The sequence below is a fragment of the Zerene cesonia genome, unplaced genomic scaffold (assembly GCF_012273895.1).
Source record: "Zerene cesonia ecotype Mississippi unplaced genomic scaffold, Zerene_cesonia_1.1 Zces_u005, whole genome shotgun sequence".
Classification (NCBI taxonomy): domain Eukaryota; kingdom Metazoa; phylum Arthropoda; class Insecta; order Lepidoptera; family Pieridae; genus Zerene; species Zerene cesonia.
In genome coordinates, this window is record NW_024045135.1 from 1085772 (window position 1) to 1111430 (window position 25659).

Here is a 25659-nt window from a genome sequence, read left to right on the forward strand (position 1 = left end):
ATTAATTATATTAGATTAGATTACCCATAATAAAGCAGATCACAGTAAAAAATGTATTTCACTTTCTTTACATTCCAAGAGGGCCCCAAATTCTTGTGTGCCCAAGGGCCCCAGCACAGTCTAAGACGGCCCTGCATCCACCTAGCATCCTCTCTATTTCAAGTAAAATCATATTATAAAACGGCTACGCTGCGACGTGAAAGAAGGACATACAAACAAACACATTGTCTATATTACTACTTATTATTAAGTGTTCTGTGATATAAAAGCATTCGCGAATTTAAATCGTAATCGTGTAATCTTCGAATCGTACGTAAAAGTATCGCAAAGTTACGTCCAGCTATTTCGGACATGATTCGGATAAACAAGCAGAATTAAATGAAAAAAATGCTTTATTAAAGGTACCTTAAATTCCGTATAATAGTGTATTCAAATACTATTATTTTGACACTAAATACAATCATTGCAGTTTAATTTTTCGTAGATACTAAATGAGGGTTAATAAATTATGTAACTTAACGATTAAGATAGATCACGGCTCACGACAACGTTTCTATTTACTACTTTGCCATTAAAAGGCACATGTGTTGTGACCTGACCTGACCTGGTACAGACGTCTCATGCGATCAGGTTGCCCTATCAAAAAAAAAAATCGAATATCAGAATCAGCAAGGTACGACATAGAAGAAAAACATTTTCCTTCCTACTTCCGTCTTATGCTGTGAGGGCACTTTTCAAATCTTTGTCTTTGTTTGTTTGTAACAAATAACCTAATCACCTTCTAATTGAAGAGCTAGATGGATTGATGTAGAGCCAAATTTAAAAAGAACCACGAGGGAGGCACCAGCTTCCAAATAAAAGAATCATGAAAATTAGTTTCACTACTAAAAAGTTATGATGTAACAAACACAAAAAATATATTTAATAGCATATGTATAACCTCATCCACATATATTTTTTGAGACAGTAAATAGTTTTTAATTAGACATATTTTTAATACCTTCTACTTCCGATAAAACGAACAAAAATTTGAGATTGTAACTAGATGAAAAGAAGTACTAATCAAAGATCTCACTTGAATAAATAATAAATATAGTTTAAAAAGCTAGGGTCACGCTTTAAAAGTACGAACTAAAAAGTGAAAATAATTTTGACAATAAGATAAAAAGACAAACAAGTATGAACGAAAAATTCTGGTATTATTGTCAAAAAAAGCGTAAGACGCCTTGTGGCAACATTAAGAATGCTTTTTTCGCAATAAAACTAGTATTTTTCGTTAACTGTTGTTTAAAAGCGTGTTAAAAGAACGTACCCGACAAACGCAGCAAAACACAAAGTATACAATATAATAGTCATGCCGTCGGTAATGCAGTCAGAGTTATACTGATAGCTGATAGCCCAAGACCTATATAGACATAATTAATTGAGTATTATCAGCTATTAAGAGTCAATGCCTTTACCGTAGTGAAATTTTATATCCATTATTTGTTTTTGCACAATCGAAAACTCGAATAATAGCTGGCAATTTTTTAAAGCATTCTGTAATACATAAGTGGTAACAAAAAGGTGATTAATTATAAGTGAAAAAAAAATGCCGGTTACAAATATAATTGTGAAATAATCGTCATTTAAAATTACTAAATGAATGCCTATAAATTACAGAATGTCTATACATAGTAAATAATACCACAGATATGTGTTGGGGGTTACATTTATTTTTATTTTTTATCTAGTGTCACTTACGCACGAGACAAATGTACGACACCTCTCCAGAAGAGGTTCTACGATAAAAAGTTACTGGACCAAAATTGTAGAGAATTTAATTTGCAACAAAAAATGCTAACAATTTTTTTTATCAAGTTAATAGTTTAAGAGATATATCATAAAAACCGTTCCAACCCCTATTTTCAAGATGGCGGCCGTGGGACAAGGGTGGCGACCCCACAAACTTGGTTTTAGCTTTACACTGACCCCTCTACACATCAAAAAATAAAATTGCGTCCTCTAAAAAACGCAAGGTTAGGCCTAAAAAATAACATTTCAATGGACTATTCCTAATTTGAAAACAAAACACGCGACTACTATCATTCTGTTGTCTCGGTCTTTGCACGCTCTTTCATTTGATATCCATAGGCCACAAAAATATATTTTTTTATTTGCTGGCGTCATTTTCTTATTTTAACAGCTATTCTATATGTCAATATTCGTCCAGCGGTTAGGATTTTAAGGCGTGCATACATTCAGACGCTCGAAAATATTAGCCTCCTTTGGGCAGTTGGATAAAAAATGTGACAGAAATACTATATCAATAACAATGAAGGTGCTTTTAATTAACATTGAAACCTCTTTGAATTAAGTTACAATGAAATCCACCGCCAAAATGTGCTTCAATTTAAATAATTGGAATTTTGGATTAGATTGGATTGGACGAATTCGAAGCAATACAAAGTCGAGAGCAGTGTGAGTCCAACATAAGCTCTCGTATAATATTGTATTATCTGTGACGTGACTCATAACCAAGTACTCTTTTTTTCCCGGGGGCCTTGGGTATGCGATAACGCATTGTTCATTGTAATAAAAGTATTTAATATTTTTATTTACAAACTAAACTATATTTACGAATGCTTGTTAATTTATTGTCATAATCCTACTTCCTACTAACATGCGAAAATATGTAAAGCGTTTGTTGGTCTTTCACGCAAAAACTACTGAACCGAGTGCAATGAAATTTGGTACGTAGACAGCTGCACAACTGGAATAACATATAGGCAACTTTTTATCCTGATATTCCTACGGGATATGGAATTACGCGGGTGAAACCGCGGGTCACAGCTGGTGTTATAATATGTAGATAGAAACTGCTAGTAGCATAAAATATTTTACGGCTTCCAAACAATTAGGTGGAATATAATTACGTTTCTGTTTGTCCATAACTAGCTGCATTTCTCGGGAACGATTAGCAGTATACTGTATTCCTTAGAATGATTTAAATTAAATTGATAGTCAGTATATTGCATTTCTCAGCGAACTGGTTCGCCTGATGGTGAACGATCACCACCGCCCATGAACATTCGCAGAGGCTCAGGCCTCTGAGAAAGCGCTGCCCGCTTTTGAGGGATAAGGGATAAGGCAAGGATTGATGACTGGAAAAAAGGAATGGACTGCGAAGGGCTAGGAGAAGGAAATAGGCCTGGAGGAGGCTTAGTAAAAGCTTAACTTCAAGTTCGTGGGGACGCCCTGTGTCTCGCGCCGGGACAGATATCTGTGGCAAATTGAATTGTCAACAATTTTTTGATTGGTTTTTCCTACCATCTACTTTTATTTATAAAATGAAAAGTTACAGAGTTTATTTTCTATCAGGAGTTATAACTCTTTTCCTTGTCATTTTACAATGAAATTATAATAAGCCACTCTTGCAGAGGGTCCTTTTACGCTTTTTGTTTTTTTAATTTTATTAGTTAACTAATGGTCCGCCCCGACTTCACCTTAGTACGTAATACTTTCCATAAAAATCTGGTCGAGCCGTCCTCGAGGCTTCTCATTTGTTGATTACCTAATTCTTATTTTTATAGATGTAGGTTTCATAGCGCTTCGAAATTGAAGGGTTTCTTCAATACTCGAAGTATTCCGATTAAAACGAAGTAAATTATGGCAATGTTATATTACAATTTTCTCATTATATATATATTATTTTTCATTACATTTAGATATTATTTATACAAGGTAGAGTCTGTTGGCGCGTTTTTTTACATGGTATCCCCATTAGGCCTAATCCACGGATAGCTTCCAGAATCACTTTGAGTATTATAATTATATATTTAAAAAGTATTTCTCCAGCTATTCTTTCTTCTTTTTCTTTGATGGTCCAGGATGAGGTTCAGGATCTGCTAGAGTATTAGTTAGTAGCGTTGCTGCAATGATGGAGCGAGCAATAGGCCTACATTTTTCTTGTGCAAGCAACGACTTGCGTTTTGATTGACATATAATTTTCGATAAAAAAACCGATAAAGTTTCTGGAATTAACGTATGATCGTCTTCTAATAAATCATCTGAAGTTGGACACTGGTTCGTTTCACAGTTCTGTGATCGGATGTCTTCTAAAATAATTGCCGCTGCATCTTTAACTTTTTGCAATCTCCCATCGTGGCAATCTTTCGTTTTATGCGATGCTCTTTTAGACATTTCTTTGTATATAGAATCTTTGAAGCAGACAATGGTATCTAGTCCAGCTTTATTTATAAATAAAATAGCATCTTTATACTTTGCCTTTAACCGTTGTTTGATTGTAGATACGCTTCTGAGGAATATAATCTCCCTTAATAGTTTTCATTAAATCCGTCATGAGAAATTGTCGTTCTTCCCTATTTTCATGTAAGTGAGCCAAAACACACTCCATGGCATTATCGATGTTGTTTTTGCGCTGATCATTTTTATTTTCTTCACACCATTTTTTGGAGTACAATCGCTTGCTACAATCGTTATGATATCTTGCTTCAACATCTACTAAGCTGGGAACGTCGGCTATGCGGTCAGTAATGCCCTTTGCCTCATCATCGGAACGTTTGCAGATGAGGTCCAAAAAGCTTTTTTTTGTATCTTCATTACGTACCTGACAAATCCTCCTCTGTTTAGTTTCAGGCAAATCACTCTCATCCTGGAATGCTTCACCACAAATAAAGCAGTGATGCACAAAATCGAAACCAGACTCTAGAATTTCTGATATTGAAGATGATGAACTGCTAATGCTCATACGACGGACGTTATCCGATTGACTTTCACTGTATTTATAGTAACATGGAATATGTACGATAACCTCAGAAACCGTTTGCAAAAATTGTTCATTGTCCACATCGTTTCTGGCTTTTGCTCGATCGAGCAGAGTTTTCACTCCCTTTGCATTCACAGTTCGTACTTTAATGTTCCCTTGAGGTTTTTTACAAATGAAACAAACACTCATGATACACACTTAAATAAAGTCAAATCAATGAATTAGAAACTAAAAACAATTAACGTATGAAGTAGGTATTTGAATACCTACGTCTATCCGTGGTGAAATATGTAGCACAACTGAATGCCTATTTAAAAAGAAACAACGGCACCGACTGGGGCAAATTGAATAGCAAGAACTTTTTGCATCCCTTTTTTCAAAATGGCCGCCACGGGACAAGGGTGGCGACCCCACAAACTTGGGTACTCGGAGAAACGCACGCTAAACCCTAAAAATTAAAACATTTTATCTCAATGTAACATTTGCAAAATACACTTAATATTAGCCGATGTGTTAAGTAAGTAATAAATGTACTTTGGAACCTATTTCCCACAAAAATAAAGTAATGTTCTCAATATGGATGCAACGGTATAAATTATTAGGTGTATGATTGTAAATCGCCTTATCCGTGACAGTACATAACATTATCGCTATTGATATTATTATGGTTATAAAAATATTGTTTATATGAAAACATTTTTAATTTCACTATTCACTACTAGATGGCGCTAACATAGTGTACATATAACTGGTATCGAAATTTCTCGATTTCCGTTTCGGTGTTCCTTGGTTTCCATTCAAGAAAGTTCTCAGGTGTTCGCGTTATTTCTAATAGGTGGCGTTGATTTCAACTATATAAGCGCCGGTCTTACGTGGATACGGCAGTTACAAACAAGTGAAGACGAGTGTTAAGCGAAGTGCAGAATCAAGAGAACGCGTGATATTTTAACATGTCTTTAATTCCACGATTTTTCGACGAACGTCCTTTCAGGATGATGGAACGTGATCTGCTTTCCCCAAACTTTTACTTACCAAACTTTAACCAGATGGTACCGCGAGAACTATTCCAGCCCTGGTCAGCTAGGCCATGGGAAGACATGTGGAGACAGATGGAGCAGCTCTCATCTACAATGAACCAGTTAGCTCTGGAAGGAACGAAGATTTCATCGGATGGTGAAAAATTCCAAGTGAACGTCGATGTGCAGCATTTCGCCCCGGATGAAATAAACGTTAAAGTTGGTGATGGATTTGTGACTGTTGAAGGAAAACACGAGGAAAAGCGTGATGAGCATGGATATATTTCTCGCCAGTTTGTCAGACGGTACGCGCTGCCGCAAGGCTGTCTACCAGATACAGTGGTATCCAAACTTTCTTCTGATGGCGTGTTAACCGTCACAGCTCCAAAAGTACTTCCATTACCATCATCCGGCGAAAGGATCGTCCCTATAACCCACACTGGTCCTATTAGAAGACAAATAGGATCATCCGAGTCGGAACAACCAAAAGTCGAGGAGGCAAAATGAAGTGTGTCATAAATATTATTTATTTAAAGACTGAATGTGCGCCTATTTTTAACACGCTTTTATTTTGTTATTACATGTTAAGTTTACAATGTTTGTAAGAAATAACCATAATTATTGTAAATATATTTTTATTTCGTTCATTACAATTTTGTTTCATTGCATTCATATTATAATACCTCGTTATTACATTAAAATCGCAAAGCTTTGTTTACTTTAAAACAGACGATGAATATTCGCCGTGCGTTGAATCGTAATAAATAGCGACAGGTTTATATGGTGTTTATATAATTAAACGAGCTTAATAATATCTAAAAACTGTTTATATAAGAAAATGACGTATTATGCATAAGCACATTACATCGTATGCCGTCTTAACATACTATATTTATTAAATACAATGTCTATATTTTTGTAATATATTTTGATGGATAAAAAGAAGCCTCTGATCTAAAAGTCATTTTTCTCTGTATTTTCTCTCTATTTAAACAAAATCGGCTCGACCGATTATGGACGCGTATGGAAACTGAACATACAATACACAACTCAAACACCCAAAACGGAGTACATTTAACATATAATTTCAATAAGGGTTCAATGGTGTGAGGCAATGTCCTAAAACAATTTTTGATACCCTATACAAAGATTACGACATTGGCACCAAAAGAAACGATATTTGATTAAATTTAAATGAAAGTATTATTTTATTAGCCAGATGATCTGTTACAAATTACAACTCTGCCAATTTCTTAAAGTCACTCGCTTTTTACCAAATTAGCAGATAATTAAAAAAATCAATAAATATTTTTTTTTTATTATTGTATTAAATATAAGGTTACTTTCTGGAAATACCATTAATTTGATTTAATTGATGAATAAAGATTTACAATTAAATTTTTTAGTGTAAGGTTTATAGAATAAATAGATAAAAAAGATTTTTGTTTTGATTAATAACGATTACACTGACCAGTTTTATACATTCACTAGATATACATTTATTGAGTCAGTAAAATTTACAATAACAATTTTAAACACTAACCAATCATATAAGGATGTTGACAGTTTTCATAGAATCTTTTCATTCAAATGATGAGAAAATTATTTTTTTTGTTTAATTTAAGTAAATTTCACACATAAAAAAAAAAATAACGTTGTTGTTTATTACTTTATGATTCAAAGCATGACTTATCATTACATCAAACTGACATGTAATAAACGTATCTACATTGTGCATTAAATACGATATCTAAAAATAAGTTTTGTTTACCTTGGCCGTGCAATAGGATTGGCTTCCGATGACATTTAAATATTCTATACAAAATAAGTAGGAATATTGAATAATACATCTATTAATAAACACTATAATGCTGAAGAGTCTGTTTCTTTGAACGTGCTAATTTCAGGATATACTGGACCGATTGAAAAAAAAAATTATATATACTCGATTCCTGAGTGCTATAGGCTATTTATGTTCCAAAGGCGAACCCCATGTTGAATGCGATTAGAAACAAAATAATAAATATTTTATGAGTCTGTCATTAGAATATCTAATTTATTATATAGGCCACTGGTTAAAGTTGAACTGAAACAATAAGAATTATGAAAAGATGAAAGAAATGATTTACATACTCCAGAAAAAATGCAAACTGCAGAAGGATAATATAATATATCTAATATTTTTCTTTACTTACTTAATTTTGGACCACTTTTGAATGAAGAGCCATCTAGGGCTTAATAGCAGAATAAAAGTTATATGCATTACATCCTCATTATAACTTGAATGTTATGATTTAGCAATTAACTTACATTTAACAAAAAATTTAGACGTGCTTGAATTATTTTCTTATTTAAAAATACCAAAACAGTAATATTCGAAAAATTTTAGGAAATTTCTAGAAGAGTAAGGGTTCATTTATTTTAAATTAGCGCCATCTTTTGCTGAATAGTACTAAGATGTGAGTAAGCATTAATCGTCAACATTTTTTAACATATTTAATTTATATGAATTGTTTTTTTTTTTAATTATTTAATTTCATCACTTTCAACAAAAGCATAAAAGGCAACATGTTCTGAAAGCATGGTTGAACAAAGCAGTGACATCAATATTATTAAAAAAGCTTTTCGTATAATAATTATTGTACCAGATTAGCTGAAGTGGTTTTTTCAAACTTATTAAAAAACATGCTTAGTTTGTTACGTTTTATTAAATTCTAACAATGATAATAACACTACAAAGTCTCAAGTCTTTGACAAAAATGTGTGTTACTAGTTATGTCCAATGATTCGACATTATTGATTTTATATTTACATAAAGATCTTATTAAAATATGTAAATAATAAGAAGTAAGTCCTTTTTGCATTCGGTAAAATATTATATCAACCATTGTCATTATAAATTATAAATAATTTGTTTTGAGTATTATGTATCCAAATAATCATACAAAATCATAGCAAAGAACTGGAAAAACCAAAGGTACTCAACCTCTGCCAAGACTTAGCACATGCGCGTTAATTCAAGAAATCTCTAGATGTTCTAGATTTTTCTTTATATTTCTCCTCGCTACGAGATGGCGCTTTGTGATATAAATACTCAACCGGCGTGAGGCGTCCCATACAGTCATTCACATTCTGACAAATCTGAAGTGTACGCTAAGCGAATCGCTGAGCAATTTAAGTGTATTAAGTCATTGATTTGTGTTAAATAAGTGTTTAAATACCCGACAATGTCAATGTATCCACTGTTTTTCGAATATGAGCGTCCACGACCACGGCAGCATCTGTTGGACCAACATTTTGGCTTGGGATTAACGCCAAATGATTATCTTACCATTCTTGCGGTTCCACAAGCAAACAACAACTATTACAGGCCGTGGAGGAATCTCCGAGCGTCTAATGAAGACGAAGGATCGACGATTAAAAAGGAAAAAGACAAATTTCAAGTCAATTTGGACGTCCAGCACTTCACTCCTGAGGAGATTTCGGTAAAGACAGCCGATGGTTATTTAGTTGTGGAAGCTAAACACGAAGAGAGACAGGATGAGCATGGATATATTTCTCGAAGTTTCGTAAGGCGGTATCCTTTACCAGAAGGCATTGAAGAGTCATCTGTAACGTCTAAGCTCTCTTCAGACGGTGTGCTGTCCATCACAGCGCCATTGAAAGCTCCACCTAAGTCTTCAAATGAACGAGTTGTGCCCATCATCCAGACTGGTCCCGTGAAGAAGCAAATAGAAGGAGAGAAGACCGAATAAGTGATAATACTCTTTAATTTTATTTTGTTTTTGCCTTTGCGATGTTGGACTTTTGTGGTATGAGATGTGGTTGAGTGTGTTTTTATGTCGATAACTGCTTTTGTTTAATAAATTATTTCTAGTCATAATTTATGTGTTTTTATTCCCTCTTTGTTATGAGAAATCTGTAAGTTGTAGTATGTTAATATTATATATCAATTCATTCGTTATTTTGGCTTGATAATATTTATGGAGAGGATTAACAAATTTATATATCGTTGAGCAATGTTTACTAGATATTAATAAATTAATAGAAAGTAGACTAGATACATTAGGGTGTTTATGTTAAATAAATAAAATATAATAGTTTAAAAAAACTATAAAACACGCTTTAACAAAAATCATATTTTGCAAATTGAAAACTGGAATAATTTTATCAAATTAGTGTATTGTCATCGGTCCTCAATAAATCTACAAAGTTTGAAAGAAATCTGGCCGTTTAAAGTGGGTCAAAATCGCGCCCAAAGAAGTCAGTTACAAACAAACAAACATACAAACAAACAAACATACAGGTGAAGCTAATAAAAAGCGTGTAAAAACAGTCATAAACTATGATTTTGTTTCTGTGAACTAGACCTAGTAAACAATATTATGTTGCTAAGATCGCTGAATCGAAAAATAGCGATTAGCGACATCTATGTTGTGGTTATGAAAGTCGACGGTAGATTCCCAAATATCCACTAGTTTGAACTAACTCTACTAGATGGCGCTATAATTTATAAACACAAAAATATTTCCGTCACCGCCTCGTCTATTGCCTTGCAGCTATCAGTTAATCTAAGAAGTTCCTCGCTAACATGTTTTTATAAACATATATTCTTTTTACAAAAAGCTAAATCGCCTTCCAATTGTCAGAACTAGACCAGATTTGAATGGACCCACATGGCAGGCAGCTGTCAAATAAAAAGAATCATAAACTTCGATTCATCAACAAGTTATGAGGTAAACAAATACAAATTAAAATGCAGTCAAATTGATAAGTTTCAACCCTTTTTCGAAGTCGGTTGAAAAGTAAATATTGTGTTTATTCATATTATCGACACTATAGTTTAATATTGATGATTATAATAATAATTTTCTGAAATAAAAAATATGTGACTATAAAACAGTTGTGGTGAGAAAATAAAAAATATTCTAATTTTAAACGGGTTTTTAAAAAATAAAAGTAATATACGCTTGTATTAAATTCACCTGTTCACTTATTCCCTTGTTGCTTCACGTCTTTCAAATCCCTATCCTAGTCCTTTTCCTCCACTTCCTTCCTACTTTCCTTCTTTTCGGAGAGACGGACTCTGTTAGCATTGATTTGCAGTTTGCAGAGAGGGTGACGTGTTTCCAGGGAGACCCCGCGTTTCCTTAATCTATCCCAGGCGATGCAGTTACGTGGAAAATATAACTGCATATATAATCTACCACAGAATAAATAGGCCGACAGCGACTCTTGTGAATAGTAAGTTGACCAAGTTGCTTAAATCCATAATTTATACATGTTTCCTGTCAAATTATATACATTAGTTTTTAGGAGGTATAATTAATCAAACTATAAAAATTACCGTTTGCTGTTTATGCGCAGCATAAAATTAGCTATTTATTACAAAAATATTTCAGTAATGTCTAAAATGCCTTATACTTCTAGGCTAATATTACAAATGTCAGTAACTGTGTCTGTATGTGTAATTAAATTTTTAGTTCTATAGAATTCATTCGATTAAGTCTTGAACTTGCGCGAATATTTAAAAATAATAACCCACACTTCTGTCTCGCACTTATATAAATCTATTTAAACAATTAAATAATCTGTTTACGCATTTACTCGCCAATAACAATCGTATAACAGTATTGTTTGTCGAGGATGACTAATGTAAATCGTTGGTAAATTTAATGATGATATTACGCCTTTGTAGACATTGCCCGCATTCCGGGCAAATCGTTGTGGTTTCTGGTATGCTCGATTTATACAAATAATTTATTTACTTGAATATAGATAAACAATAAAAAACATCTCATCTTTCGAAAGAAAAGAAGAAAGAAACGAATTTCGAAAGAATGGAAAAAATTTGATCACCTGTGTTTTTGCCAAACCGTAGCAAATAGTTCGAATCCCGCCGCCTGATAATTTTTTTAATATTGCTTTAAAAATTTTATAAATAAAGCGTTTCAATGCTATAAAACTAAAAATTAAATAATGACGTTATCGACATTTAACAGAATGATATACAGACCGATTCCTTGGTACGGTGATTCACGCGTGAGCGTAGAACCTGTCCTGGTACTGGATTCGATCCCCGGACTCTCAAAAAAGAAATATCTCGGCCTGGCAGGACACATAAAGTCACGAATTTTTCTATAAAAATTGGATCAGTGAAACAGATGTATATCATCTGCCCCATACCCCACTAGAAGAAGGGCTAGGTACTACATCCTAGCAGCGATGCATGGGTGAACTGAGGGTTCACCCTGGTAGCGACACGGTCAAGTGCGTCCCCCTTGACGGGGACCACGAACCTCGGCTTGGGCTGTCGCTTGAATGGAGGGGGCCGAAGGGGCCGTAGGTGGGCGAACGTCCGTCAGGTACAAATTGCTAATTGCGCCCTAAAATAGATTTAGGGCCAAGTGATACAAAACGACTCCGCGTTTTCCCTCGAACCATTTGCAACAATGGTTTAGTCACAACTGGTTCTAGCTAGGGAAAACGTATTAAAGTAACACGGGTTTTAGCTATGACATTTATAAGTATTATTGAACATCCTTCCTTATTTATACCAAAAATATACAAAACAAGATTGTTTTTTCGTCTAACTTAGCTATATTACTAGAAGTTTTATTGCAAAGAACTTGACCTTGAATATAAAATACTAGCCGACCGTACTGGCCTGAGTTGACCCTTTAAAACAGACTAAGAAGCTATATATAGCTTACTAGACGTTCGTCCTGACTCCGCCCGAATATAAAGATTCCTGTTTTATCCCAAGGGAGCATTTAATCGGGTTGAAAAGTTTCCTGTCACCTAAGTCAGCTCATACCTGATTAGCATACCAAATTTCATCAAAATCCGTTCAGTAGTTTCAGCGTGATTCAAGAACAAACATCCAAACAAACTTTCAAATTTATTATATTAGTGTGATGTCACTAAGTGAAGAGTCAGCTTTTTAACGATGAAAAAACTTTTAAAGTCAGTCCAGTAGTTTTTGTATGAAAACATACATATACATACAAACATTGCATATGTACAATAATTATTTTAAACAAAACCGCCTTCAAATTCTCAGTAATGGACCAAATTTAAATGAGCCTTTATAATAGAAAAGGAATCAAAAAATCGGTTCAGCCAGTAAAAAGTTATGAGTTAACAAACACATAAAAGCAGTCGAATTAATACTCCTCCTCTTTTTTGAAGTCGGTTGAAAAACAAATGTTTCCTCTGTACAATATTTGTTTTGATTAATTATAATGCTTAAAAAAGTGCATAAGCAAGTTTCAAGTGCTGTTCAATTCATTAATATATATATATTTTTTTGTTTTTGACAAGGAGTGAATTTGAATTAAAAACAAATCATTTAAATAAACACATACAAAACTTTATTAATTCATATTAATGATAATATACAATTCTAATAAATTTTAAACTATCAATATAAATTTTTTATCAAATTTCGTGTCGATTTTATACATTTAAGAAATTCCTGATATTGAATTACATAGATAAGTTCAATTGAACGCGAAAGCTCTTGAACTTTCCTCAGTTGTTGAGAACAACGGAAATACATATAATGCTAAGTGTACCAATACTAATTAAATGTACCTTTTTGTTAGTCACAAACTGCTTCTGAGGCAATTTTTTAAATACTACACCGTTCTTCCCAATCTAAACTTGCACCATTTCAACATCAGAGTCCAAATTTATTGATTGTTTTTCTTTCATCTGTGGCAGTTCATTTTCAGGGGCTGTATTGTTTGCACCGGTACCAGCAGCCGCACCCTGATCATGTTTCACATTCGGTTTTTTCTCGTTGACGAATACAGGTCTCGTTTTAGCAGGCGGTGACTGCGGCTGGTGAAGTATGGGGAAAACTATTTTCAGAACATCATTCTCATATGTCCAATTACCCGATTCACCGACATACGGCGGCAACATTCTGCTAGAATATAATATAACGGAACCATCAGCGCTGTGACCCTCCACCACTAGCTGTCTTCCGCCACGCTTCACCGATATTTCACTCTCTGCTAGACCAGCTATTACCATAGATATCACGTATGTATCACCCTCAACACGATCCGTAATATCGACTTTTTCGATGTTATCTAAAAAATGGTGCATTTTATTTTCAAATTTGTCAAAATTGTTTTCGAATTCTCTCCATAAGGCTTCTTGTTCCCTGAAGAGATCGAAACCTCTTCTTACTTGGGGCGCTCCATTGACAGCGACCAAAAGGCCACACAGTATTATTTTCAACATCATTTCTTCGTTGTCGAATAATTACTGACGCGGCGCTGCATAAAGCTGTGCTATATACCGACAACTGAGTCACAGCTTATCGCTATAGGTGGGTTATAGAATAATACTATATGATGTGTTGGCGTGCGGGGCTTAAAATCCCTTATTTATTTATTTATTAACACTTTATTGTATAATACACATACAGTTAACAAAAACCAATAAACAATATCTACTGTACAATTGTGCGGCCCTATCCATCCATCCATCCATCCATATTCTTCCAGGCAACCTTTGGATACAGGAAATATAAATTTTGGAACGGTAGAAAGTGTAGAAATACATACAAGAAAGTGTACAAATATATAGATAAGAAATTAATGTAGGAACAAGGATAGTAAAAATATGCAGTAAAGATAGATAAATAATAGAGGAGAGTAAAGCAATATAACATAGAACAGAGTCAAAACAACTTTATGGAGATAGAAAATAATTCTTAGCAAGAGATTTAAATGTATGTAAAGACACCTTACATAATACAAATGTGAAAACCGTCACTCTGTCTGTTACGTTTTCACGTGTACTGCACCGATTGTGATTAATGAAATTTGTTACAACGATAAATGTAAACTTGAGACACATTGGGCATAATATACTAGAATGTCAAAAAATCTGTACTGGAGAGAAAAGGGGGATGGAAATATGTAAACCGTACGCGAGCAAAAGAGCGCGGGCGCAAAGTTAACGTGTCTCATACGAAAGAACATTATCAAACTCAAATTGAAACTGAAACATTCATATTTTTCCAACTAGATTTGTTTATAAGCGCTTGTGAATCGTCAAAATACATAAAATAATAATTGACCTCTGGTTCGGAAAGTAGTTTCATCAGAGAAGTGCTGGCAAAGTCGCTATTTCATATAGCAAAGCCAATGTAGAACAAAATAAAAAGATATAATAAAATTTAACACTGAATTAAAATGAAATAAAACAAACTTATCAATTTTAGGACAAATCCTTCCTGTACATAAACTAGAATGGTCTCGTTTTGTTGCAGGAAATAATACATTATTGTAAGCAATTAGTGCATATCTAACTAAAGGAAAAAAACAAAAATGTATATTTACTATTTAAAACTCTACTTGGTTATTTTCAATATTACGAAGTTAAAGAGCAAATATTGATCGTCTGCAAAGAAATTGATTTATATTAAACAACTAGCTGCGCCCCGCGGTTTCACCCGCGTTAGTCCGTATCCCGTAGGAATATCGGGATAAAAAGTTGCCTATATGTTATTTCAGTTGTCCAGCTGTCTACGTACCAAATATCAATGCAATCGGTTCAGTAGTTTATGCGTGAAAGAGCAACAAACACACACACACATCCTTACAAACTTTCGCATTTATAATATTAGTAGGATTATTAATATATTTTTGTTGAAATTTGTGTGTAAATGTGACTAATTTTTTTTTAATATTGCAGTTTCTTATTGTTGGTAATACTGTACTTACCAACTGCATTATATGTATTATTCTTACGCAGGTATTTTTTTTTTCAAACGCTGGTAACTCAGATCTTTTAACAAACCACAAAAATATCACTAAATTGTTATTCGTAATATATTTTCCTGTATATTCGTTTGCTGTTAAGAGAAAAGAGTAAAAACGCGAATAAGTACAAGCATAAAAATATCGAAGTTTTTAAGTTTTGTATTATCACCGATCTTCATGATAAGTATACGAAGATTGAATGAAATCTGTCCGGTTAAAATGGGTCAAAATGGAGTCTAAAGGAGTCGGTTATATATAAATAATTTTATTTTTATTTTTATGTGTTTAAAAATAAAATTAAATTGCCAAATTGCAAGCAAATTTTATGGGTCAGAATTTTTCAGCGGTTTGAAATCTCGTGAGTCAGATTATAATCTGACCAATTGATTATAATCTGACTAGATTATAGTTTGGATTAACACATTTGCTACAAAAAGTTCGACGACATGTGACATATGCCAACCCGCACTTGGCCAGCAGTGTCCCAGCAGTGGGAACATATAAGGGCTGATGTTGATGAGACGCGATTTTCGTACAAAATTTAAATCGCTTTTATATTCGTAAATTTTTGTTTTCGCAAGGTTGGACTTGATGTAGGAGTTACTATTAACCCCCCTCCCCTTCACCACCCCACAATTTTTTCATATAACCATCCATATTACAATTTTTCTTAATGGTCCACAAAACAGATTATAATTTATATTGGAGTTTAAATTTCTCTAGAACAAGGCATACCGTTCACTTACTTATGTAAATGATTGGCTTTAAAGATACGTCACGGTTTAAAAATGATGTAAACGTATGATCATCTCTTACTCGTCAAGCGAAAATTGGTTAGCAAAAAGAGTAATGACGTCCTATAATATAACCACCACCAGTTTCGAGCTGGCTTTTGGTTACTTTAAAAGTAAAGATTTGGGTTGAGTTAAGTGTGAGTTTAAGATGCCCTTCAATATATAGAATTCGACCTAACATTTCTACTGTAGCATAAATTATACCTATAACGATAGCGATAAAGTGTGACTCAGACTAAGTTATATAGCAAAGTTTTATTCAGTGGCGCGTCAGTAATTATTCCACTGCGAAGAAATGATGTTGATCATGATACTGTGCGGCCTTTCGGTCGCTGTCAATGGAGGGCCGCAGCATTTCCACCGAAACTACTTCCCCGGCTGGGAAATGGATAGCTTCTGGAGAGATTTCGACAGGAAGTTTGAGGTATTCGATGATCAAATGGACCGCCTATACGGCAGCATCGAAAATATCGATACAGGCGATAGAATTGTGGGTGATAATTATGAAATAACAATGGTTATGTCAGGTTTTAAAGAGGACGAGATATCGGTGAAGGTGCGTCAAGGACAGCTTGTGGTGGAGGGTCACAGTGATGATGGTTCCATTAACATCTACAATAGCAGGAGCTTACCGCCGTACGTCGGTGCTTCTGGTACTTGGACATATGAGAATAATGTTCTGAAAATAGTTTTCCCCATAATTCACGGTAATAATCCTGTATCTGAGAAAGAGCACAGACCGAATGTGGTAGACAAAACACATGTAATTGTTAGCACTGGTGCAAACAACGAGGGAAAAGAAGTACTGAAAGCAAATCAAAGAAGAAATTTGGGTGATGAAGTTGAAATAATACAAACTTAGATTGCAGTAAATATTTTAATAATATTAAATATATGTATATTGTGAATACAACAATTATTTTAACCAACGAAAGTGCTGTTTACAACAGCATCAAATAAAAATACAGTCCATTTGAGAACCTACTCCATTTGTTGAAGGCGATCAAAAAGGAAGTCGCAAACATTTAAAAGATAATTAGACGTTTATAGTCACATTATTCGTTTGCATATTGTTCATAACAATAGAGGAAAACAACGTGAACTAACATGCTCTAGAGGTTTAAAGATAATTACAGTTATTTATGTATTAAAATGCACGACTTGAAGATGTAAAATAACATCACGAATCTATCAATGCAATGAGAATCATAACTTGTCTTCTATAATCTTTCAATATTTATTATAACTAAATGAAGAATTTTTTTTTGTTAATATTGGACGTTTTATTTGAAATTCAATGATAAATAAAACAGAACATGTCATCAGCATGATTTAGGCCATTTTTAATGACAATTAGGGCAACTGAGCTGGTGGTTCGCCTCATCACCATCATCATCATCATCATCAGCCCATACATGTTCCTACTACTGGGACACAGGCCTCCTATGAGGGTGGTTCGCTTGATGGTAAGCAATCGCAACCGGCCATGAATATTCACAGGTTATTGCCTCTGAGTATTCCTTTGTTCTTAAGGCAAAAGGGATAAGGAAAGGATTGACGACTGGAAAGTAGGAATGGGAAGGGCGAGGAAAAGGAAACGAGCCTTCGGCGGCCGGCGAATAAAGTGTTTGACTGACTTTATTTTTCCACTATAGTTTCTGTTGTGTGGCACGGATAGACGTTACTGTGAGTCGTAGCCATTGTAGGTAGTGCATATCTTTCGAATTGTGCAGTAAATGGTTTCGTTTCACATATATGTAAACTATATCCCTCTATGACGACATCCGTCATACGTAAAAATGTGCATCGCAGTCATTAAGTTTCGTTAGACGAATAATACATTCCTTCCTCCACAATTGGTTTTACATCTCATAGCTACAATTTAAAGGAATAATTTAGGGAAAACCATTACAAGTAATATCACAATTTTATGGTTATTAATAAATGACATGCAATAGTCGATTTGACATAGGTATAACAATATTTAATTAAATATTGGTAATTTCATACACCAATTAAGTTATTTCATGTTGTTGTTGATTATACAAATCAATACGTAATATAATAAAACAGAAACCTTACAATTTCTGTTCATAATTTTTCTTTTAAAAGAATGATTGCTCTGCAATAAGCATGTGTTAAATACCCGAAACAATGGTTAGTAGTTTTCACTGTCTGTCTGTTTGTATGTATCTATTACGTACTATAAACCAATGGGCAGATTTTGACAAAATTTTGTATGTTAAGAAACCTATATTAGGTTAAACATTTAGGCTAAATTATATGAAGAGGGCTATACATATATGTAGTGGGGGATAAAAGATTATACATAAATATGTCATTAAAATTGTGGTAAAAATTTCTAAACAATATAGTCGAATTAGGCAACTCCTCTAGTTTTTGAAGTCAAAATTAAATCGTCGCTTAAATCCATATTCTGTTACATTCACAAAAACAACAATAGAAGTAGCGTAATATCCATAGGAAATATAATACATCATCGTATCATCACATTTTCATCACTTTCGTTATATTCGCATTGTAAGAGCAACAATGTCGCCTAATGCGCCTCGTTACTGGCTAATATAACGCTGGTATCATTAGGCTTATGGTTCGATTGTAAGTTATTTCAAATAAAGCTGTACCCGGGCCTACCTATATTGTAAATAGACGGGATTTTCTCGCCTAGAACCTAGAGAAAGATTATTATTATTAAGCTATTTATATATAACATAGATAATTTATTTGCTTTTCATTATTAAATTTGTATTAATTTTGAGTTCCTTAAAGAGTTTATTCAAAAACCATATATATGTATACTCACAATGCGTTTATAGAGCGAAAAATTAAGTAATGACGTTGATAATGTCACTGTTGACTACCTCAACTGCTCTTTATTACTTTATGTGCTTTATTACTATGTTTCTAAATTTTAATTATTAAATATGAGGAAAGTTATGAAAAGCGATTCCCGGAATATTATTCTAAAGGTCTCAGGCTCTGAAGCGGCGGTGACGACTTCTTCCATTTAATAAGTAGGTGGCGCTCTAGAAAATACACTACAATTATAGATCACAGGAATTGTACTATATTCTACTAATGTTATAAATGCGAAAGTTTATAAGGATGTGTGTGTGTTTGTTGCTCTTTCACGCAAAAACTGCTAAACCGATTGCAATGAAATTTGGTACGGAGACAGCTGAACAACTGGAATAACATATAGGCAACTTTTTATCCCGATATTCCTACGGGATACGGACTTGCGCGGGTGGAACCGCGGGGCGCAGCTAGTTATCCATAAAATCCGGTTCGATCTATGTCAGTCCTCGAATTTGAAACGTGAAGGGGTCTTTTTCATGAAAATATTATCGTACAGTTTTGTTAGCTATTGCTCGACAAATATAGTTGAGCTTGTGTGGATTTGTATCTAATATCGGCAAATTGCTATAACATTTGCATAGGCGTTCCAATATTGCATTGAGCTTGAACATTGTAAACAGCAACGTTCATGCATTTTATAGCGCCTGAGAAAATTTAATAGCAATAATGTGTTTGAACGGAATTCCGTTTTTCCCGTAGGAAAAATAATTTTCATATTCAATTTCTGAGAAATTAAGTATTAAACTATAAACGTAAATGCTTATAGACAGCGAGCTATTGAAATGCCCTGTGAAAAATATCAAAATTTATCTTCTGAAACTTGAAATATGAATATCTATTTTTTATTACAAATTATTTAACTTCATTAAAAAATGTCAAATTTTATTTTCATAAGCATGCCAATGATGCCAATGCTTTTCTGCTTTTTTCTTCCCTGAAAGCCAACTAACGCAATTAAGAACAATGTTAGTAAGAGGGCAAAATTTAACATTCCCCCTTGGAATGTGTTCAGTGAGGATATAGGAGTTGCTAACAAATTTCAAAATTATTTTTAATATTGGTGTGTAATGTTGGTTGTATGAAACAAGGGCGGATCACCACTAGGCTGTTCTTATTTGAATGCCTGCCATCTAGTCCCATTTGAATTTGGTCTCGTTCTAACAATTTGAAGACGGAAAGCGTTCAAATAAAAAAAATCACAAATATCAGTTCACAATATAAAAAATTATGAGGTAACAAACACAAAAAAAATCGTCGAATCGTTAACCTTCCCCTTTTTAAAGTCGCTTGACAAAATCATAAATATCGCAAACCTATTAAAATAAATGCAAGGAACAAGTTAAAAAGTAAAAACGTAATCATGAAAAATTAACTAGGTATTATCCGAAAATATGAAAAAATACCAGCACCGCCGCTTTCATTGAAATTAAATTCTACAAAGTAAGTATATCGATAACTATATTTTTAGTATATTTTTTCTTTTATCAATAATTCACTGCATTTAAATAGTCTCTAAATAATAATACGAACACTCATTCACTGACTCGGAGAACCGATGTTTGTATTAAAGAATTCATAAACACTGAATTCAGGACTCAGAGGCACATCAACTTCTATATCTTCACCAGCTTTACAATCCAATGGTGTTTCAGTACCCCTTCTCACTATATATGGCATTGTTATTACTAAATCGTCTCCTTCTATCCACCAAATAGCATCTCTAGTTTCAACACCGCCAGGCAGGATCCTTACGTCATTGTAATAAAGTCCATATTCCAACTTCACGTTAATATGGATTACTTGGTTCTTAATTTTGATATTGATGAAATTCGCTAGGTCGTGTTGCAGCTTATACTTGAGTATATATCCTTCGGTGTCGTATTTCTCTGTTGCGTTATATTTGTCTACGTAATTATATCTCACTAATTCATCAGCAGCTTTCAATTTACCAACTATCCTTGTTATAACATCGTTGGGAGTTTCGCCTTTTGAAGGTTTTTTGTATCCGTTTGATGGTTTCTGCCAATTTGATTCGGCCAGCATGAATAATGATAATAGAAAGAGGCGGTACATATCTGCGACTGACGAATATATACTGTATCGTTAATGTTTTGATTGCAATATCGTCATACGTTGACCTTTTGTCCTTGTTACTAACCCTTTGATACCAGTCAATAGCAACGAGCGAGTTTGAAATTATCGCGGTACCTAAATTAGTAGTTCCGTGTCTTGAATTTGATAAACAAGTAAGCAGGAAAAACATACAGATTAAAGCGTTTGAAGTTCTTTGCATCTATGTCGATAAAATTTAAAAAAATGGATTGTAAATTGAGCGTCGCAACGACTTATAAAAATTAAAACCACGTACTTCGCGGCTTCACAGTTATTTTAGCGGAGTTAAAAAATTAACTGGCAGCATTTATATGCATTTAAAAGGTTGGAAAATGTGGAGAATTATTGAGCGTTTGCTAAAGCTTTTTGGTAACGCATGGCCGGTTTTAAATCAAACTCGTTTCAAGTGCTTGTAAAAATGCGAAAGCGTTCACGCTCCAAATGTTTTGAGTTACATGGAGTGTCGACAATATATAAGTATTTGTTGACGGCGTTTATGATTTTAATAAAGCCTTCATTTATTGTCAGGTGCATAAAACAGCTTATATAAGTAGATTTATGGAAACAAAATGCGTATAAAAATAGTTGCAGTTTGAGTTCAAATTATCCATTTATCATTTAGTCTGCTCAGTATACAGTGAGACTTAGATATTTTTCCTCATTAAGAATCATACTCAGGGCTTCCAAAAATCCAAAATTTTTCCTTTCCTTATTTTAAACTTAATAACAGAATATATACTATAAAAATCTATCTAACAGGGATGCGCCATTATATTTGACCCAATATATAAAATCTGTTTAGGCTTAAGAACTTTTGCTATCCCGCAAACCGAAACGATAAAATCCCTTTGTAAGTTATATGCCAACTGATAAAAAACCATTTGTAGCAAGTTCCTATCGGCATTGTTATTCTTAACTTAAAGTACTTGCAAAGTTTACGAAGGATTTACGGTTTCTGGGCGACAGACACGAGAACCGTACATAGTAAGGTGCTTCCACGATCTTACAACAACTAGTTGAAATTATATATTGATTTTGACTCCTCATAGGAGGCCTGTGTCCCAGCAGTGGGAACATGTATGGGCTGATGACGACGATAACGACGATATATCGATGCTACAAATCAGAGATATAATAAATAGAGTTGTGATGGTTCTGTGATGAGCTGCTTCTTCAACTGAAATAACCGGGTTACTAAACGAGTACACATTAATATATCTTTTTAAACAATTGCCTGTTTTCCATATATATATTGCAAATGGGAAAATAACTCTATTTATCTGTCTTTTCCCATCAACATTCGAAGAGATAGTGCCTCTGCGAATACAATGGAAAGAAGGAATGGAGTGGAAAGAGTGAAGTCAAGGAAACGAGCCTTCGGCTCCCTCACACAACGAACGAAACATACCTGCTACATGCACCTCAGTGGGGTTGTGGTACTTCCCCTATGCGAGCTGGCCCAATTTGTGCAGAAGCGTGCTCGACTCCCACATTCAAGATAATATTCGTATAAAATGACTTCTTCGCTCTTATTTATTTATTTTATTTAACTCTTCAACAAGATTGTACATAGAAGGAAACTTAGAGATAATAATCATAATGATTAAAATAAAGCGTACAATTTGTTTGGCGGCCTTATCACTTAGAAGTGATCTCTTCCAGGCAACCACGGTAAAAGGTAACGAGCATACTGCTAAACTATAAGCGGGACGAACAAATACTTTTAAACATTCAATCATATTCTCTCTCTTACATTTCTCCCATTGGGATTATTTTTCATTGTTGGAGTTTAATAATTTACGAAAGGTTCGTTGGAACATGACAAGACAGAGGAGACGCGGGGTAAATATAAATTTGACCACAGTGCAACAGTTGGATGTCACGTACACATGTAGGAAGCTCTGTTATATTTTATTGTTATATTCGATGACTAGCTGCGCCGCGCGGGTTCACCCACGGACGAATACACGGCCAATAGCAAGTAGTTTAACACGCTCTTTTAGCACATGTATGTTTGTATGTTTGCAACTGACTTCTTTTAGCATGATTTTGATTCACTTGAAACGTCGAGATTTCATTTAAACTTTGTAGATTTATCGTGGACATCTGACGATACACTAATTTACACTAAAATAAAAAGCGTGTATTTTTTACTATTATTATTATAGCTCATGTCTTATTCTGATGTACTTGTGTAATCTGTATATTTTAATTTTTTTTTTAATTAAATCCCATTTAGTTGTTTATACGTGAATGAGTAACAATAATCTGCGTTTATAATATTAGAAGGATAAAAGATTTTATTTTAAAATGTTGTTGCGTTATAATAGGACGCAGGTATTATAAATTATTATTCATCTGTATTTGACGATTCAAAAGAAGAGTTTGAGTTTGAGTTTGAATGTGGAACCGTTCAAGTGACGTAATTTCGTAAATGTTAACGGATAGACTTATTATAAGAACAGAATAAACTTGCAAATATGTACTATTAAGTTCTAAGTATTATTAAGTATTATTAATTAATTAAATATGTAAAATCTATACTATAAAGCTGAAGAGTTTGTTTGTTTGTTTGAACGCTCTAATCTCAGGAACTACTACGGTTTTGAAAAATTCTTTCAGTGTTCGATAACTCATTTATTGAGGAAGGCTATATATACCACGAGCGAAGCCGGGGCAGACCGCTAGTGTATTATAACTCAATGAGATCTAATTATACAGGTAAATGAATTTCATAAATTTCAATAACATAAATGGTATATATGTAATATAAATGACTGCATAAAGATGTCTATAAAAGCCAAGTTTCCGCAACGCCATGACATGTCTTGTAACGTGTTAGCCCAGTCACGTATACAATAAATATCGTAAAACAAAGCCCCTCTACAAATTCACTCGCGAAATTGGTGCAAACTTCCATACTTGTTGGGAATGATAATCAGTGTTGTGGGGGTATGGGGGGGTTTGCTTAGCTTGTTATATGTTTTTTTTAAACATAATCATTAATTTATTTTATTTATTTACACTAATTTTATAGAGAGGAAACGTTTGTATTTTTATGTTTGTAACGTTTTTATGCAGACTGCTGGACTTCAATTTGCAATTTCAAATATTATTAAACATCTCAGTCTCCCCGTGACCACGCTCGCTGTAAAGTGTTCGAAACGTCGGGTTAATAATATAATGAATAAATCGCGTTTAAAATCCGTTGAAAAGTTTTTAATTTCTAAATATTATTAAACTATTAGAAAACTGCAACTTCACTGAGAGACATAGCTACATATGTACCACGGGCGAAGCCGGGGCGAACAGCCAGTTATATATAAAATAATGTATAACAAAAAGCTATTTTTGTCAGGACGCTCCTATAACTAGTTAATGAAAACGTTTTCATTAAATTACATGAAAAAAAAATTCGTTAGTCTCGCTAAAAGTCGAGAACGGCTGGTCAGATTTTTATAATCATGGCTATGGTGCATTCTGAAAAGTCCAGGGAAGGTTTAAAAGGTAAGGACAATACGGAGGCGGGCGAAGCCGCGGGCGGGAAGCTAGTATGGAGATAAGAGAGTTTGCTAAAGCTTTCTGAAATACATAATAATCGTTAATTATACAGGAAAATCAGGTTGGTCGCGAAGTTTTTGGTGTGCGCCTGGATTTAAGTGTTAAATGACATAACTGTTTTTTAACAATAAATGAAACCTCCTTCATTTTGTCAGAACTAGGTATAATTTAAATGGGACAACATGGGAGGTTTAGATAGCTTTCAAATAAAAAAGGGGTTCCCAAAAAAAATCTTTTTTTTTTCAAAGAAACATTAATGTATCAAAATTTTTGTCAAGTTAGTTAGAAAACTTCGCGAGCCCTCCTAAAGCATATACAAGCAAAAACGTCCCTTTGCGTATTTTTATATAACAAGAAACAAATGATAGGCCATCGGTAATAAACCAAACATCGGAATAATCCTACTCCTACTAATATTATAAATGCGAAAGTTTGTAAGGATGTGTGTGTGTTTGTTGCTCTTTCACGCAAAAACTACTGAACTGATTGCAATGAAATTTGGTACGTAGACAGCTGGACAACTGGAGTAACATGTAGGCAAAATTTTATGCCGATATTCCTACGGGATACGGACATACACGGGTGAAACCGCGTGGCGCAGCTGGTTACATATATTTTTAAAACTCACCAGTCACCACAGACCTATTAATTATTAACGCTCGGTTGATGAATCGGTACAATTATTATGAAAATATGTGCAATTTCATACGTTTCACTCTTGTTCCAGATGTAACCGCATCCTTATA

At 33.9% G+C, this 25659-nt stretch overlaps 5 protein-coding genes across 5 annotated transcripts in view; 3 read left to right on the top strand and 2 right to left on the bottom strand.

Annotated features, from left to right (window-relative positions):
* LOC119838844 (myrosinase 1-like) overlaps window positions 1-1468 on the bottom strand; it is an 8472-nt gene extending 7004 nt beyond the window's left edge. Inside the window, exon 1 of the mRNA XM_038364984.1 lies at window positions 1313-1468. Coding sequence (XP_038220912.1) covers window positions 1313-1356 — 44 coding nt within the window. The 5' untranslated portion in view covers window positions 1357-1468. The remainder of the gene's footprint in view (window positions 1-1312) is intronic.
* Window positions 1469-5685: 4217 nt separating this feature from the next.
* On the top strand, window positions 5686-6335 carry LOC119838824 (protein lethal(2)essential for life-like). Its single transcript, XM_038364951.1, has one exon. It carries the CDS (start codon window positions 5719-5721, stop codon window positions 6289-6291), a length of 573 nt encoding a protein of 190 aa, XP_038220879.1. The 5' UTR covers window positions 5686-5718; the 3' UTR covers window positions 6292-6335.
* A 2562-nt stretch (window positions 6336-8897) lies between these two features.
* On the top strand, window positions 8898-9667 carry LOC119838825 (protein lethal(2)essential for life-like). The gene has a single exon (XM_038364952.1). It carries the CDS (start codon window positions 9012-9014, stop codon window positions 9537-9539), a length of 528 nt encoding a protein of 175 aa, XP_038220880.1. The 5' UTR covers window positions 8898-9011; the 3' UTR covers window positions 9540-9667.
* A 3467-nt stretch (window positions 9668-13134) lies between these two features.
* LOC119838847 lies at window positions 13135-14080 on the bottom strand. Its single transcript, XM_038364987.1, has one exon. The coding sequence runs from the start codon at window positions 14038-14040 to the stop codon at window positions 13444-13446; it is 597 nt and encodes a 198-aa protein (XP_038220915.1). The 5' UTR covers window positions 14041-14080; the 3' UTR covers window positions 13135-13443.
* A 2530-nt stretch (window positions 14081-16610) lies between these two features.
* Window positions 16611-17584, top strand: LOC119838805. The gene has a single exon (XM_038364923.1). It carries the CDS (start codon window positions 16656-16658, stop codon window positions 17220-17222), a length of 567 nt encoding a protein of 188 aa, XP_038220851.1. The 5' UTR covers window positions 16611-16655; the 3' UTR covers window positions 17223-17584.
* The last annotated feature ends 8075 nt before the right edge of the window (window positions 17585-25659 follow it).